This window comes from Herpailurus yagouaroundi, unplaced genomic scaffold (assembly GCF_014898765.1).
Source record: "Herpailurus yagouaroundi ecotype Mexico unplaced genomic scaffold, PumYag 159, whole genome shotgun sequence".
Taxonomy (NCBI): Eukaryota; Metazoa; Chordata; class Mammalia; order Carnivora; family Felidae; genus Herpailurus; species Herpailurus yagouaroundi.
The window spans coordinates 78,801,797-78,818,282 of NW_024412400.1; the positions used below are offsets into that span (position 1 = coordinate 78,801,797).

Here is a 16,486-nt window from a genome sequence, read left to right on the forward strand (position 1 = left end):
TCAGAGTCCAGGGACACATAAGCTGGTGCAGGGGATGGTGGGGGACTGAGTGGGTGTGGCCCCGTGTGAACAGGGGAGGAAAAGACATTTCATCAGAAGGAAATTTACTTGCAGGGCAACAAAGGGTGCAAGAACATAGGGCATTTGGAATGCCACAATTGAGTTACTCTGAGAAAATTACTCCTCTTCCCTATTTCAGCTTACCCATGTGTAATCTGGGACAACCATGGGGTGCACCGGAGGGGATGGTGAGGAGTAAATGAAGTGATGCCTATGGTCTTTGTCACAAGCCTATCGTAATCCCTATGGGTGTATCACCTTACTTGATTATTTAAACGATCCTATGAGATAGGGTCTTTTATTATTACTCCCATTTTACAGATAAAGAAGCTGAGTCTTAGAGGGTTGAGTAGCTTGCCAGAGGTCATGTAACTGGTGAGAGAGTTTGGACTCTTGCCCCCAATCTGTTTAATCCCAGAGCTCTTAACCTCAACCCCTGCGTGCTGAGCACACAGCTAGTACCAAATAAATGGTAGCTGATGGCCAAAGTTTCTCACCCAGAGAATTGAGGATTCTAATTCCTGCAGCTGGGTGAAGTTCACCACCACTGCAGCCTTACGAGCAGCAGTGACTACTTCCGGAAGACTCTCCTCACCTATGGTAGATGGACATCAACAATTGGGCCACTTTTGTTTCAGCTACTTGGTTTTTGGAAATCGGGCAGGGAGTGGTTGTGACATCCTAGGAGGGCGAGTTGTTCTGAACAGGTGCAATCGATAGGGACAGGAAGATTTGCATTAACTATTTGTGCCCTGAATTCAAACAAGTCACATGGTCTAGCAGCTTGCGGGGGGCGGGGGGGGTGGTGGTTTGGCAGCGAATCAGCACTCATAGGCAAGAGGCGTCACCTAGAGGGCAGGGGGCTACCCTCAGTGTTCCTCATGAGGGTGCCGAGAAAGAACCTTTTCCATCAGTGTGGCCTGAGGGAAGCATAGGCCTCTGAAGGCCTGGTAATCTTTCACTCATTCAACAAATAATTATCGAGTGCTTACCAGGTGCCAGACACTCATCCAGGCACTGAAGATCGTAGTGAAGAAGTCTGAGAAGGCTCCTACTTACGGAGTTTACATTGTTAGCAGAGGAGGCAGCTGGTAATCAGATAATCATACGAACGCCTGCGTAATTACAAACTCTTATGCCACAAAGGAAACATACATGACATGAAAAGAGGAAGAGGTCTCAGAGCTATTTTAGGACTTGACCAGGAGTGCCTGGGCGCCAGTTCTTTGATCTGATAAGGAGCCCCCTGAGTTTTTGACAAGGAACACCACAAGGCACCTCTCGCTTTTGCCCTGTGTGACATACCCAGGGCCCGCCCACAGCTGCCCTCCTGCCGGTATGAACCCCAGGCCTGCAAGGCGGGCGGGTGTCTCCTCCTGGGTCAAGGGAGGGAGGGAGTTATGGCCACTCTGGCTTTCCCTGAGTTCTGTTAACGCTGCATCTTCCAGGACAGGCTTCAAGGCCAGCCCAATAGTGTGCATGGGGTTGATACACAAGGTTGGAATGTATTTTCAGTGTTGTCCCTGACAGTTTTGCCAGTAACATAAGAAGCGTAATAAAGGAAGTCAGACTGAAAGATGAGAACTTCTCTCTGCTCACCAGTTGCTCACCAGGTCTCAGTCAGGTACATTTTTTTCCTAGATATTTGGACGTGAGTAACTTTTAGTCACAACGATGGATGCACAGATAACATTCTCCGTTTCACTTTTTTTTTGTTACAGTGTTTGAAGAATTTTCCCCCTGTTGCTACATAAATTCATACACAATTATCTATACATTTTGTATATTATTACGTATTACCTTGTATATTTTAAGTTAATTAATATTGTGTTATATATGTATATTTCCTTTTTTTTTTAAAGTTTATATATTTATTTTGAGAGAGAGAGAGAGAGAGAGAGAGTGAGCGAGGAAGGGGCCGAGGGGAGTGGGAGAGAGAATCCCAAGCAGGCTCTGCCCGGTCAGCACAGAACCTGACGTGGGGCTGCAGGGCTCAAAACCTCATGAGCCGTGAGATCATGACCTGAGCTGAAGTCAAGAGTCAGACGCTCGAATATCGAATTCTGTTTGTAGCTTTTTTTATTTTTTTATTTTTTTTTCAACGTTTATTTATTTTTGGGACAGAGAGAGACAGAGCATGAACGGGGGAGGGGCAGAGAGAGAGGGAGACACAGAATTGGAAACAGGCTCCAGGCTCTGAGCCATCAGCCCAGAGCCTGACGCGGGGCTCGAACTCACGGACCGCGAGATCGTGACCTGGCTGAAGTTGGACGCTTAACCGACTGCGCCACCCAGGCGCCCCTGTTTGTAGCTTTTTAAAATTTTATTTATTTTTGTAATATTGTTCCAACTCTAAGAGTAATGCATATACATTTTAGAAATTTTGGAATATACAAAAAATTGTAAAAGCTGAAAACATTATTCTACCATCCAGTGTTGTTTTGTTTTTTTCTAGTCCTTTCTCTCACATGTACATTAAAATTTTTATGTTTTTGGATTTGACTAGAATATTATATATAGTTTTACAACCTATTTTTTCCAGGTAGCATTATACTGGTAGAAATTTCACATATCACTAAGTGTTCTTTGATAAGAAATAACTTAAAAATATTTTTTTAATGTTTTTATTTATTTTTGAGACAGAGAGAGACAGGGCATGAGCAGGGGAGGGGCAGAGAGAGAGGGAGACACAGAATCTGAAGCAGGCTCCAGGCTCCGAATTGTTAGCACAGAACCTGATGTGGGGCTTGAACTCACAGACTGTAAGATCATGACCGGAGCTGAAGTCTGACACTTAACCGACTGAGCCACCCAGGTGCCCCGATAAGAAATAACTTTGAAAAATCTGTCAAGAGTGTCTTTAGGGATGAGCTGAATCTTCTCTCCCCAAATTGCTATTTATCCCTAAACCAGTGACTAAACAATCCTTTTCTTTCCCAGGTTGCTCTGTGGTGCCTGCTTTATCCTTCTAGCATGTTCTTATCTAATATAGGTCTGTTTCCAGGATTTCTCTGCTGTTCCCAACCCTGAGCTCAGCACCTGTACTGGGCTCTTGTCTCTTTGTGTTTCTTTTTTTGAGCCCTCCGGGCTTCCTGGATTGAGCCAAAAGACTCTCAGAGGTGCTTGACCACCTTGTTAATCTTTAACCCTGCCCCTCCTGGAAACCAGCTCTGAACCTCCTCTTTTTTTTTTTTTTGCTTCTTTTTCTTTTTTGGCCTTTGCAGATGTGTTTTGATCATCCTGAGAAAAATGAGCCTTGGCCTCCAGACCCCATAAAGCCAACCTTCCTCCTATGGAGAATAGTGCTGGTTCCTGAGGACCTGCTGGGCCTGCAGCCCCAGGGGGATTAGCCGGGAGCAGGTAAGGAGACCTGGAAGCTTGGACTATGGAGCAGCAAAGGGGTATATTCCTAATTAAGAAATGGGGTGGTAGAATATGGGGCCGGGAGTCACAGGGTCTCGATGTCTCACTGCGGCTTCGCTGTTTTCCTCATGTATTATGTGTTCCGATTCGGTGAGTGGTGGGAATAGGTGGTTTGCCTGTTTTTATAAATAGGAAGTGGGAGGGGCGCCTGGGTGTCGCAGTCGGTTAAGCGTCCGACTTCAGCCAGGTCACGATCTCGCGGTCCCTGAGTTCGAGCCCCGCGTCAGGCTCTGGGCTGATGGCTCAGAGCCTGGAGCCTGTTTCCAATTCTGTGTCTCCCTCTCTCTCTGCCCCTCCCCCGTTCATGCTCTGTCTCTCTCTGTCCCAAAAATAAATAAATGTTGGGAAAAAAAAATTTTAAATAGGAAGTGGGAGACTTGAAGTTATTCTGTGATTCAGCCCACCTTTTTTGAGCATGTAGTGATGAGCAAACCAGGGCAGGAACCTTACTTTGACTGGGGTTTTCTTACTGTTGGTTTAGTGTTGGCTTGTTCTTTTTATTTATTATTGAAAAATAATTTTTAATGTTTTATGTATTTATGTGTGTGTGTGTGTGTGAGAGAGAGAGAGAGAGAGAGAACGAGAGAACGAGTAGAGGCAGAGAGAGGTAGACACAGAATCCGAAACAGGCTCCAGGTTCTGAGCTGTCAGCACAGAGCCCGACACGGGGCTCGAACTCATGAACCACGAGATCATGACCTGAGCAGAAGTCGGCTGCTTAACTAACTGAGCCACCCAGAGGCCCCTGGCTTGTTCTTTGTAGGTGATAATGTGGGTTGTTCCTGTTCTTCTAGAAGCCTGGTGGGGGTAGAAAAGATTTATTGACCTAATCCCATCAGTTCAGTAAGCCTTTATTGAGTACCCAGTCAGTTTCAGGTCCTGTGCGGGACACTGGGGTTTCAGGAATGAGCCAGGAGGGGTTCCCCTCTAGCAGGGGGTCAGCAGGAAAAGCAAGCATTGCTTAGCACCTGATGTAAACCCGAGGGGGTTCCATGGGAGGGCAGAAGCAGAAAGGTAACTCTGTCTGGTTGACAGGCAAGTGGACAAGCGAGAGACTATGGCAGTGCAAAGGCCCAGGGGCTAAGACCTCTGGAAAATCCAAAGCTTGGTGTGTTTCCCCAGAGAAACAGGGGAGAAAATTTTACTACTCCTTTCCTTCAGTTTGGGCTGCTTAGATGGAACTGCTTTAGTCCCTGTCTCTTCAGAACAGCAGGAGAGGGGCACCTGGGTGGCGCAGTCGGTTAAGCGTCCGACTTCAGCCAGGTCACAATCTCGCGATCCGTGAGTTCGAGCCCCGCGTCAGGCTCTGGGCTGATGGCTCAGAGCCTGGAGCCTGTTTCCGATTCTGTGTCTCCCTCTCTCTCTGCCCCTCCCCCGTTCATGCTCTCTCTCTGTCCCCCAAAAAATAAATAAACGTTGGAAAAAAAAAAAAAACAGCAGGAGAGAGGAAAAAGGGTCTTGAAATACTCTGTGTTCATGACCAGAAACTCCAGCCAGTTTTTGGACTTGGAGCCTGAACAGAGGGTGGTGTTAGGAGACCTGGGGAGCCCTGAGGTAAGCTTTCCGATGAGTGCACTGGGGCCATGACCCTAAAGGCTGAGGCTGTCTTAAAGTGGCAGGACTGTTGTGTTGTGCCGGGCTTTTCGGAGGAGGTCTTCTTTTTTGAGACCCTTGAGACCCTCAACCTTGGGACAGTAGGTGATGGCCAGAAGGTGACCACCAGCTCCTTCCAAGCCTCAGCTCCTAGATAGTGAATCAGGTCCTACCTCCCTACCTCCTGTTTCATTTCATTCATACATAGAAGAGTTAAGTCCCAACTTACTGCACTGCTTTCTAGTCACACATGCAACTTTGGAAATTCTTCCTTCCCTCCCCTGCCTTCCCCTCCCCTTCCCCTCCCTTCTTCCTTCCTTCTTCCTTCCTTCCTCCCTCCCTCCCTCCCTCCCTTCCTTCCTGTAACATCAGTTCTTTCAATTATAAATGGAGCTAATATGATTTCCTGTGCTTACCTGACAGGGTTATTGTGGATCTTATAAGCCTAACTTTTGTGAAGGGGCTGCCTGAGGGTAAAACAGTGCACACTGGTCAGGGCTGGGACATTGCAGATGGCAAAGGTGGTTTTTTTCCTGTGATTGTCTGTGGGTTAAGTTGTCCCTCTAGGGACCCTGATTTCTGAGTTCTGATTTCTGAGTTTGGTCAACACTGACATTTCATTGTTTTTTCAACACAGATGTCTGTCTTTTAGTGCAAAGACCATACACTTTTAGAGTCAGATAGACCTAGGTTGGAATCTTGGTTCAGGCACTGACTACTGGTTGACTTTGGAGAAGCCCCGTAACTTTGCTAAGCATCAGTGTTTTCATTTTCTCAGATGGGGCTGTGAATATCTATCTCATGGTGCTATAGTAAAGATAAAATTAGACATTGCAGAGGTGCCTGGGTGGCTCCATCAGTTAAGTGTCTGACTTTGGCTCAGGTAATGATCTTAAGGTTCTTGAGTTTGAGCCCCGCATTGGGCTCACTGCTGTCAGTGCAGAACCCACGTCAGATCCTCTGTCCCCCTCTCTCTCTGCCCCTTCCCCGCTCTCTCTCTCTCTCTCTCTCTTTCTCTCTCTCTCAAAAATAAATAAACATTAAAAGAAATAAATTAGACAGCTAAAGTGCCTACCATACCATACTGGAGGCACTTTTTAAATGCTCCTTTCCCTTCTTCTGAGTTCTTTAGCTATTGTAGTCATGCGATTAGCTAGGCTGAGTGTCTGAGGAAATTGAATTCCTTAATTTTCTGACATGTAACAAGGCCCCTCCCCGATTTCATGATCATAGGTTTGAATTTTTCTCCCTTTGTACATTTCGTCACTTCCAAAACTTCTGCAGCCCAAGGCGAGAGCCCATTCTCCCCAGAGCCACTGGTTCCTACAGTACTTCCCATGGGTTCCAGGAACGGTCTGGAAGCCACTTACATTGAAGAGTCTCAGATGAGGACCTGAAAGTCAGGTGTTCCACTCTGCCATTTCTCCCTGTCGCACATGGCGTCCGCATGGCCCTGAGCCAAGGGGCTGCTCTCTGGTCTGTTCAGAACACTTCCTATGCCTTTACAATGACTTGGTTCAAACACCATTTTTTTCTGGTCCTCCTAGTAGTCTGTGCATGAGAGAGGGATTACTCCACGTAAACCTAGGTGCCGACAGGTTTAGTGACTTGCCCAAAGTCATCAAGAATGGAGAGAGACCAGGTTTTGTGAATACCTAGTCCAGTACTCCTATGTCTTGGGCCAGATATCCTTAGCTGGGGTTTCCATGGGAAGGAACTATGGATCTCTAGTGGGTTAGCAGAACCCCAGAGGTGATTGCTTAGACTCATTATGGTAAATAAGCCCAGTTATTTAGGAGAGAATTTAATGTTTTCCAAAAGATACAGATCCTTGTTTGAGTTCAAAGTACTTCCATTTGCCATCTAGTTACACAATTAATTCCGGGAAAGCCAAGTAGGTCTTTACCCAGATGTAAGGGGGCATATTAGGCTCTATGCGTGTAATAAAATCCACGTTCCAGAACTTGCAACAGTTTAGTGCAGGTTTATAGTGAAAGAGACATGGATTATGGACCCCGGTGCACTTGGATTTGGACTTCGATGCTACCATTTACTCAGCTTTGTGACCCCAGGCACTTCTCTTAACCTCTCAGAGCTTCGGGTTGCTAACCTATGAATATGGAGACTCTAACACCTTCATGGCTAATGATGGTCTGGGCATCTCTGCACGGCTCAGGGGACGCCCTTCCCATTGGACACTTGTGCACGTGGTACTGGCTAGGGTTGTGCATCACAGGGGCCCTGGTTTATGGTGAAATTAGATGAAATACCGTCTTAGGTGCTTCCTGCGTCTTTGTTTTTATCTCCCGAGTTGGTCACGTGTGTGCTGTCTTACCAAGATTTCCTCCGCTTTACCATGAGGGGGGTCAGCATCCTGCCACCTGATAGTACTCTTGCGGGGCACGCCACGAAACTGGATGTCATGTTGCAAGCTAACCGTCGGTGGTCTTCTCATGTAGGAGTCCAACACCCAAGCCCTTAGAGAGATGCGCCACACCCAGGTCTGTCTGTCACAGCCCCTGTCTGTGGACCGAGGTCTCTTTCTGGCAATTGGTTTTTAAAGTTTATTTATTTATTTTGAGAGAGAGAGAGGCAGAGGGAGAAAGAGAAAGAGAGGGAGAATCCCAAGCAGGCTCCGCACCATCAGTGCAGAGCCCGACCTGGGGCTCGAACTCACAAACCGTGAGATCATGACCTAAGCCCGAATGAGGAGTCAGACACTTAACTGACTGAGCCACCCACGTGCCCCTCTTTCTGGCAATTTTAAAAAGGATGCTGGGCCCCTTAGGATTTCAGGGAGTTCGGACTCTTGTGATGTAGACCAGTCATCCTGCTCCTCCTTCTTTCTGCTAGTTTTTCAAGCACGCGTGCCTCCACCTGACAGACCACGTAAGGCCCTAGGAACCCAACGATGTGTAAGATATGGTTCCTGACCTCACCTAGCTCGAGAGTATAGTCAGGGAGCTAGGCTAAGACAACGCAAGACCAAGACTTAGGGCGTACGAAGGAGTGGTCGGAGAATACAGGACGTGTTTATGGTTCAGAGAACAACAAGGGGTGTCTGAGGACTGCTTGTCTACGTTCAGAGCCCAAACCGAGGCCGAATGCAGACTTCAAGCTTCTGTGGGCCGCGGGCCTGGTGGGAAGTGGACCAAGGTTGGAAGTGAGTCTCCTCACCCTGAATCCGCTGCCTGGCTCATCGTCCCACCTCTTACCTGTCACTACTTTTAGGTTTCGTTTTACCTAAACAAAGGTTTGTGTACCTAAACAAAATTTTTGCCTCGTCTTACCTCTTTTAGGCCTGTTTCCTGCTCAGAACAGAGTGGCTACCTTGAGCACATCTTTCATTATGATTCACGCCAACTTGAAGAAAAAGTTCAGCTGCTGTGTGCTGGCCTTTCTGCTGTTTGCAATCATCTGTGTGTGGAAGGAGAAGAAGAAAGGGACTTACTATGATTCCCTTAAGTTGCAAAGCAAGGATTTCCAGGTGTTGAGAGGTCTGGAGAAACAGGCTGAGACTTCAAGCAGCACCCAGGACCCCCACAGGGGCAGCCACGCCCTCAGCAGCCCCCGGGGCCCAGCCAAGGCCAAGCCGGAGGCCTCCTTCCAGGTGTGGAACAAGGACAGCTCTTCCAAAAACCTCATCCCCAGGCTGCAAAAGATCTGGAGGAACTACCTGAATATGAACAAGTATAAAGTGTCCTATAAGGGGCCAGGGCCGGGGGTCAAGTTGAGTGCCGAGGCCCTGCACTGCCACCTCCGGGAACGTGTGAACGTCTCCATGGTAGAGGTCACAGATTTTCCCTTCAACACCTCCGAGTGGGAAGGCTTCCTGCCCAAGGAGAACATTAGGACCAAGGCTGGGCCGTGGGGCACGTGCGCTGTGGTCTCATCGGCAGGATCTCTGAAGAACTCCCAGCTCGGCCGAGAAATAGGTGGGTTCTGGGGTGTTAAGGTGAGCTGAGCAGCCAGTGCCCCCATGGAGCTGGGCATGTGGGCGGGACTGGAGAGGAGGGGCCCACGTGTGGCTCCGTGAACTGGCAGAGTGGGCCCACAACAGTGTTTTTCGGCCTTCTTGTATGAGTCAGAGGTACCGTAGGGCAGCTGAAAGGGTGGGGATCCAGGCTGCCAGCATCTTTATCAACGAGAAGAGCTTTGCTTGTCTCTTTTTTACTGATTAATGGATTAATTTCATTTTAGAGAGAGAGCATGAGCAGGGGGGAGGGAGGGGCTGAGGGAAAGAGAGAAAATCTTAAGCAGTCTCTGCCAGTCTCTGTGCTCAGTGCTGAGCCCAACGCAGGGCTCGCTCCCACAACCCTGGGATCATGACCTGAGCTGAACACGCAACCTACTGAGGCACCCAGGTGCCCCTGCCAAATTTTATTATAAAGCTATGACCACTATAGGTGCAAGAGCAGAGAGGATGAGTTTCCAGGCCTTTGAGTCAAAGGACCCGGTTTGTAGTGACAGTGCATTGTTTATCAGTTGTGTAATCTCTGAGCCCCAATACTTAGCTCATCAGTTGAATGGGAACAGTAATTGTCCCGACGTCACGGGATTACTGGGAGGATTAAAAAGCAAGGCACGCTGGGCACACAGCAGGTGCACCGTAAGCGTTATCCCTGTTGGTTATGATGTTTTAGAAGTATGCTATTGCTTCAAATGAACATGCAAACAAATCTAAGAGACCTTACATATATATGTATCAAAATTATTTGAGAATTACTGTGCCCACCATTGGCTGGTTTGAGGTTTGAGGCTGGAGACACGGCACATTATCACAATCCCTCGGGCAAACAGTTTTACAAGGACACAAAAGGAGCCATGAAACTTACCTTACTTTGTTTGGTCTTCTGGACCCACTGCTGTGGATATTTCCCCTCTAGTCACTTAAGTTATCCACCCAAAACCCCTGTTAGTGGTGCAGTGTGTAAGAGCAAACCATTTGAAACCATCCAATATGTTCAATAGTGGAGAAATAGCTGGACAGATTCCAGGTAGAGTGGGAAGGCTATGGGCGAGGCATGCTGCCTGATGCTCCCAGGCCTTCAGCAAAAGGCCTACCCCCTCTCTTTCCCCTCTGCATTCTAAGCTCCTGCTCTGTGTTGTTGATAGATCCGTGAAGGAATAAATGAATGAATGAGGGACGCCCGGGTGGCTCAGTCAAGCGTCTGACTCTTGATTTCGGCTCAGGTCATGATCTCACAGTTCTTGAGATCGAGCCCCGCATCGGGGTTGGTGCTGACAGTGCTGAGCCTGCCTGGGATTCTCTCTCTCTCCCTCTCAGCCTTCCTGCTCTCTCTCTCAAGATAAAAAAAATAAACTTAAAAAAAAGTTTGTAAAGAATGAATGAATTCCTTAAAACATTTGTTAGGCTAAATGCCCAGAGGAGATGCCCTATTAAAAAGCAGAACATTTGAAGTCCAACGTGCAATTTTTGTTACGTCTCAAGATCAAAGTTTTTCCAGGGAAATACACACTTGAAACTATAACTCTAGTCTATAGAAAAAGGTTATTCTAACGTTTAATGCAAATCACTCCAAACTTGTATGGAGTGCATAAAAATACAGGCGGTTCCAGTTCATAGAAGTATCGGGCTCTCCCTGAAACCGCAACGCAATTCTGCCCCGGCAGACAGTGATGATTTCACGTGAAAAAGAGCATCAGCTAGCACCTGGGACATTCTAAACATGACCACTACAGAGCAAAAATCAGGAAGGAAGAAAGGACGAAGGAAAGGATCCATTCTGGATGTACAAAAAACCTCCACACTGAGTTTTTAGAAAACAAAGCCCCAAAGAAACCAGAAAGGCAAAAGCAGAAGTGGGGGTGGGGCCAGTCACCTTGGCAGCTTTTATTAGGAAGTACTGACTATTTGGGGAAGCACAAAATGTGATCTCACCACTTCTTTCTGCTGCAGAGAATCCCATTTGGGTCTACTTTTCTTCCTTTGAGAGCCTTTCAGACCATTTTTCCTGGCAGTTATGTGCAGGGAATAAAAAAGGAGACATATGACCTCACCTGCTCCAGGACCTTCCAGAGCCTGACAGAAGAGGAAGGCTTCCTGTGCTTTGCTTTCTTTAGCCTGATTCATTTCACAAGGATGGAAAACACATTCTCTCCAAATAAGGGAACTAAGGAGCCTAAAGCAACTGCATTTCTTTGTGTTGCACACATGTTTATAAATATGGACAGGCTTTCCATCTTTATTAACTGTGAAGGATTTCTTAAAAAAGCAGATTGATAGATTCTGACTTTTAACCTTGTGGGGTCACAGAGACCTCTAAGAATAATTGGCTGGAAGCTATGGACTTTCTCTCTGGAAAAACGCATAGACTGATTTAATACACACACACACACACACACACACACACACACACACACACACACACTTTATACACACCTAACCCACAGGTATTTTGCACATGATTTTAAATTTTTTTTTTCAATGTTTTTATTTATTTTTGGGACAGAGAGAGACAGAGCATGAACGGGGGAGGGGCAGAGAGAGAGGGAGACACAGAATCGGAAACAGGCTCCAGGCTCCGAGCCATCAGCCCAGAGCCTGACGCGGGGCTCGAACTCACGGACCGCGAGATCATGACCTGGCTGAAGTCGGACGCTTAACCGACTGCGCCACCCAGGCGCCCCTGCACATGATTTTAGAGATTCATGAATCCCCTGAAGTTGGTCCACAGTCCCCAGGTTAAGAATTCCTACTCCAGTAATGGTTTTCAAACAGAAAGGCTGAAAATTATTCAGGTAGGTGAAGCCAAAAGAGACAATTAGTCCTCATGTAATCAGTAAAATTACAGAATCTCAGGACCTGAAGATACAGTAGGAATCAGTGCTTCTATTATTTTTAAATCTCCATTATAGTGTTGTGCTTATTGGTAGTGACAGGACTCACTTTTCTAACAAGATCTTCTGCAGAATAGCAATATTTAAAACAGAGACAGCAGGGTGCCTGGATAGCTCAGTCGGTTGAGTGTCCAACTCTCAGGTTCCAGGGTCGTGGGATTGAGCCTCACATCGGACTCCATGCTCAACATGGAACCTGCTTGAGATTCTGTCTCTCTGCCCCTCTCCCGCTCACTCACTCTCTCTCTCTCTCTCTCAAATAAAACATAAAATAAAAATTTTGATGTGATGAATCCCTTAACAGCTTAAAAAAAAAACCCCTTCGGGGCGCCTGGGTGGCGCAGTCGGTTGAGCCTCCGACTTCAGCCAGGTCACGATCTTGCGGTCCGTGAGTTCGAGCCCCGCGTCAGGCTCTGGGCTGATGGCTCAGAGCCTGGAGCCTGTTTCCGATTCTGTGTCTCCCTCTCTCTCTGCCCCTCCCCCGTTCATGCTCTGTCTCTCTCTGTCCCAAAAATAAATAAACGTTGAAAAAAAATTTAAAAAAACAAAACAAAAAACCCTTCATATTCTCACTTACTTGCTCTCCCATAGGAGAAGGGCATTCTAGTTGAGAATTTCCGGGGGAGAAGTGCCAGGATTGTCTGAGCGGTGATCGTGGTGGTGGGTCTGATTTGAGAAGAGGCAGAAACTGGTGTCTAACTAGAAATGACCTTGAGTGATCAGCAGGAGCCAGAGTTTCTAGCCTGGGAGCGGGCTGTCTCCTATCACAGGGGAGCCTGCTTCTAGAGGAAGACAGGTGCTGTCTTGGAAATGCTGAGTCTGATGTGTTTGTCAATTCCCTGGGTAGATACCTATGTGATTTGGTATTTGATTCCAGGGAAGGGTCAGGGTGGGAGATCAGATTGAGGAGTCCTTTGTGCCGAGGTGATAGTTTAGTCCAGGAGAGGGCTGAGGAGAAAACCTAGAGAAAGTATACATTCAAGAGATGGAGAGGGGCGCCTGGGTGGCTCAGTCGGTTGAGCGTCCGACTTCAGCTCAGGTCATGATCTCGTGGTTTGTGAGTTCGAGCCCTGCGTCGGGCTCTGTGCTGATAGCTCAGAGCCTGGAGCCTGTTTCAGATTCTGTGTCTCCCTCTCTCTCTGCCCCTCCGCTGCTCACACTGTCTCTCTTGCTCTCAAAAATAAATAAACATTAAGAGGTGGAGAAAGAACAGGGAAGGCGGAGACATTCAGAAGGCCAGTGAGAAGGAACAGGGAGAACTGGGTGTGTGTCATATGCAAGGCAAGGGGAGTGGAGTTTGGGCAGATTCTGGGCAGATGGAGTTCTTGTGCAGGGTGAGGACTGAGAAGACATCCCTGGATCGTGTAGCTCAGAAGGTATGATTGTTTGTATCAGGGATCGGCAGACATTTCCCATGAAGGGCTGGACAGCAAATATTTTTGGTTTTGAGGCCATAGAGTGTCTCTCACAGCTACTCAACTCTGCGGTTGTAGTGGAAAAGCAAACTAGACAGTAGTAAATGAATGAACCTCATTATGTTCCAATAAAACTTGATTTGCAAAACAGAGAATGGGCCAGTTTTGGCCTTCAGGCCATAATTTCCTCGCCCTGATGTGTATTATATCTAGTTTTCCGGATCAGAACCAGAATTCAGCCTTCCAAATATGCTTACATGATTTATTAAGCTCATTTGAAAATACACAAAGAGGTTGGTCTAAACTATGATAAAAATTTCTTTCATTATTATTTCCAGCTATTTAGAGTTACTGTACCTGGAGGCAGTAGATTTTGGTGTATTGATGAATTTACTAATGAGCTGATTCTGTTGAATATTCTTGGCATGCAGTTATATCCTGAGCATATGGTGGTGCATTTATTTCTTCATTTTCTAACTTGTGTCCCTCTCTTTCTCTCAGTCTAAGTTAAACAGAAGTGGTGGCCCCTGTTTTCTGCAGCCTTCCCCTTGCAGGGCTCATTTGCTGGGCTCCCAGTAGCTGTGGCTTTTTCCTGGCGACTTCCTGGAGGCCTATTTGATTTCAGAACTTCTTCGCCTTCACTAGCAAAGCACTGTTTTGGCAAACGAGGATGCTGTCCTCTTTGTTTATGAGCCCAATTTAGTGGCCTGTTTTCAAGTTTTCTTCTTTGATTGGTTTTTTTTTTTTTTCTTCCTTAGAATAAAATCCAGACTTCATACCTGTGGCCTCCACAGCCTGTGTGGCCGGGTTCCTGCCAGCTTCTTTAACGCGTCTTTTCTTTTCCTCACCTCACTCGTCTCCAGACAAGTCCTTACTCTCCTTAGGGTCCCCACAGTGCTGCACCCTCTGGCTGAAATATACTTCCCTAAACCCTTCTTGTGCCTGGCCTCCCTTTGGATGGCAGCAGCATGTCCCAAATCATCACACCATACAAAGGAGATCCCTTCAGGGCCCCTGTTACACAGCTCACTTTATCTGTGCCATGGTATTAATCACAGTCTGTAATTATCTTGAGTAGAGGTTGCTGGGCTCATTTGTTGGTTTCCTCCTTGCAGTAGATTACAAGATCTAAGGTCTAAGGGCAAGGACCTTATTATCTTTCTTGCTCACGGCCATTGTCTCTAGCACCTAGAACTGTGCCCAACAGAAGTAGGTGCTTAGTCAGTATTTGTTGAATGAGCAAAAACATGTTGTTTCCTGATGGTCAATACCAAGGATGCATCCTAAGCCTCTGGTGCTGGGTGTTCTCCATTTAGCCCTCCAGACCCACTCTCTTCCTTTTCCTGTCTGACTCTGTGCCCTGGGAATTTACATTTGGGACCATGTCAGCTGGGCTTCCTTCTCCTCTGGCTTTTATTTGGGACTGGACAATACAAGTGCTGCTGTAAACCTGAGAAGGGAGAGAGTGAAGTCGGAGTGCCTGTCCCCCCGGGCCGCGGCCCCCAGCTCTCTCCGTGCAGAATAACCACAGACTGCTTCTCTTCCCGACTAAAAGTTCAGCTCCTTTCAAGCAGCCCTCTCTGTTTCTGAGCCCTGCTCTCTCTCTTTACCCTCAGGCCGAGAAATCAGAGGCAAGGAGGAGAGAGAGGTTGAGGAATCGATTCCCTTCTCACTGCCTAGACATTAGCAGTAGCTGTATTCCCCTAACAGCCACCAGCCCGGACAGGTGGCCTTCTTCAGTTCAGGGCCTCTGCTCTGCTTGCCACGTTAGGTGCAAGGGTAGGAATGGCTCCCACTGTGGCCAACCCTGGGGTTTTGCCCATTCCTTGTTGATTTCTTTAACTTCTACCTGCCGGGTGCCTGGGTGGCTCAGTCAGTTAAGCATCTGACTCTTGGTTTTGGCTCCGGTCATGATCTCACGGGTTGGTGAGTTCGAGCCCCCTGTCGGACTCTGTGCGGGCAGCGTGGAGCCTGCTCGGAATTCTCAGTCTCCCTCTCTTTCTCTGCTCCTCCCCCACTCGTGCTGTCTCTGTCTCTCTCAAAAATAAATAACGAAACTTAAAAAAAAAAAGTAAATTCTACCTACAACTTTGGAAATAGTCCTTTTATTCAGTTCTCAGTTACTCCATCTGAGTTTATCATTTTTTTGGTACTGGGGTGCTCAGATTAGTCGTTTGCTCGCCTGTGAAATGGGGGAGCTGACTAAGTCAAGTTCCTGATGCATCTACGTTTCTGGTGTGATTACCGCCGGTCACTTTTGAAGCCAGTGACCAGTTCTGCCAAATGTGTTGCAATCTGAGTTGTGTAAAGATACGCCTTCTGCCCTATTTGCAGTTCAGTATGACTGCCCTGTAGGCTGATAAAGTGCGGACTATGGACATGTCATGTAACTGCCAAGCCCATTTGATAAAATGTGTCCTAGGATTAAGATCAGGTTGTTTTTGTGGCTGAGATGTCTAGACTCCTGAGGCTTAAGACCTAAATTAGAATTGAAATAAAGAGGGAGGATTTCATCCCTTAACTCTATGGGTATTCTTCTTTCGGATCGTCTTGTATTGTCCCGCCCCCTCCACCTTTTGATGCCACCTCTGTGGATGACGAACCACCCCAAATAAATTTCCCACAAGGAGGGAAATACAACAGCAGAGAATTGGGCTGACCTCCAAACCCTGTGCAGATTTTACAGGTGAACCCCAAACTGGCTTGATCAAGTAAAATGGGATGAGCTCATAGGAGGTTGGCTCAGGGTTGGGATAGATCTTAAACGTCATTAGTTCTCTCCTCCATGAGATTGGTCAATGCCACATAGAGAGACTTCTCCAGGTCTTCCAAGCTCTGCTGAAACAGCTACAAGGACGGGGAACTAGAGACAGGGAGTGAATGGGTTTTTAAAAACATGTCCTGTTTGGAGTGCTGATGCATAGGGGCACTTGTACCCCAATGTTCATAGCAGCACTCTCAACAATAGCCAAATTATGGAAAGAGCCTAAATGTCCATCAACTGATGAATGGATAAAGAAATTGTGGTTTATATACACTATGGACTACTACGTGGCAATGAGAAAAAATGAAATATGGCCTTTTGTAGCAACGTGGATGGAACTGGAGAGTGTGATGCTAAGTGAAATAAGCCA

At 47.1% G+C, this 16,486-nt stretch overlaps 1 protein-coding gene across 5 annotated transcripts in view; it reads left to right on the top strand.

The window, feature by feature from the left end:
- The window catches only part of ST6GAL1 (ST6 beta-galactoside alpha-2,6-sialyltransferase 1), a 121,537-nt gene that overhangs the window by 83,264 nt on the left and 21,787 nt on the right, over positions 1 to 16,486 (top strand). For all 5 annotated transcript variants that reach the window (XM_040481053.1, XM_040481057.1, XM_040481052.1 and 2 more), the window contains 2 exons: positions 3,285 to 3,420; positions 8,376 to 9,011. In XM_040481053.1, the coding sequence (XP_040336987.1) occupies positions 8,426 to 9,011 (586 nt within the window). In that variant the 5' untranslated portion in view covers positions 3,285 to 3,420; positions 8,376 to 8,425. The remainder of the gene's footprint in view (positions 1 to 3,284; positions 3,421 to 8,375; positions 9,012 to 16,486) is intronic.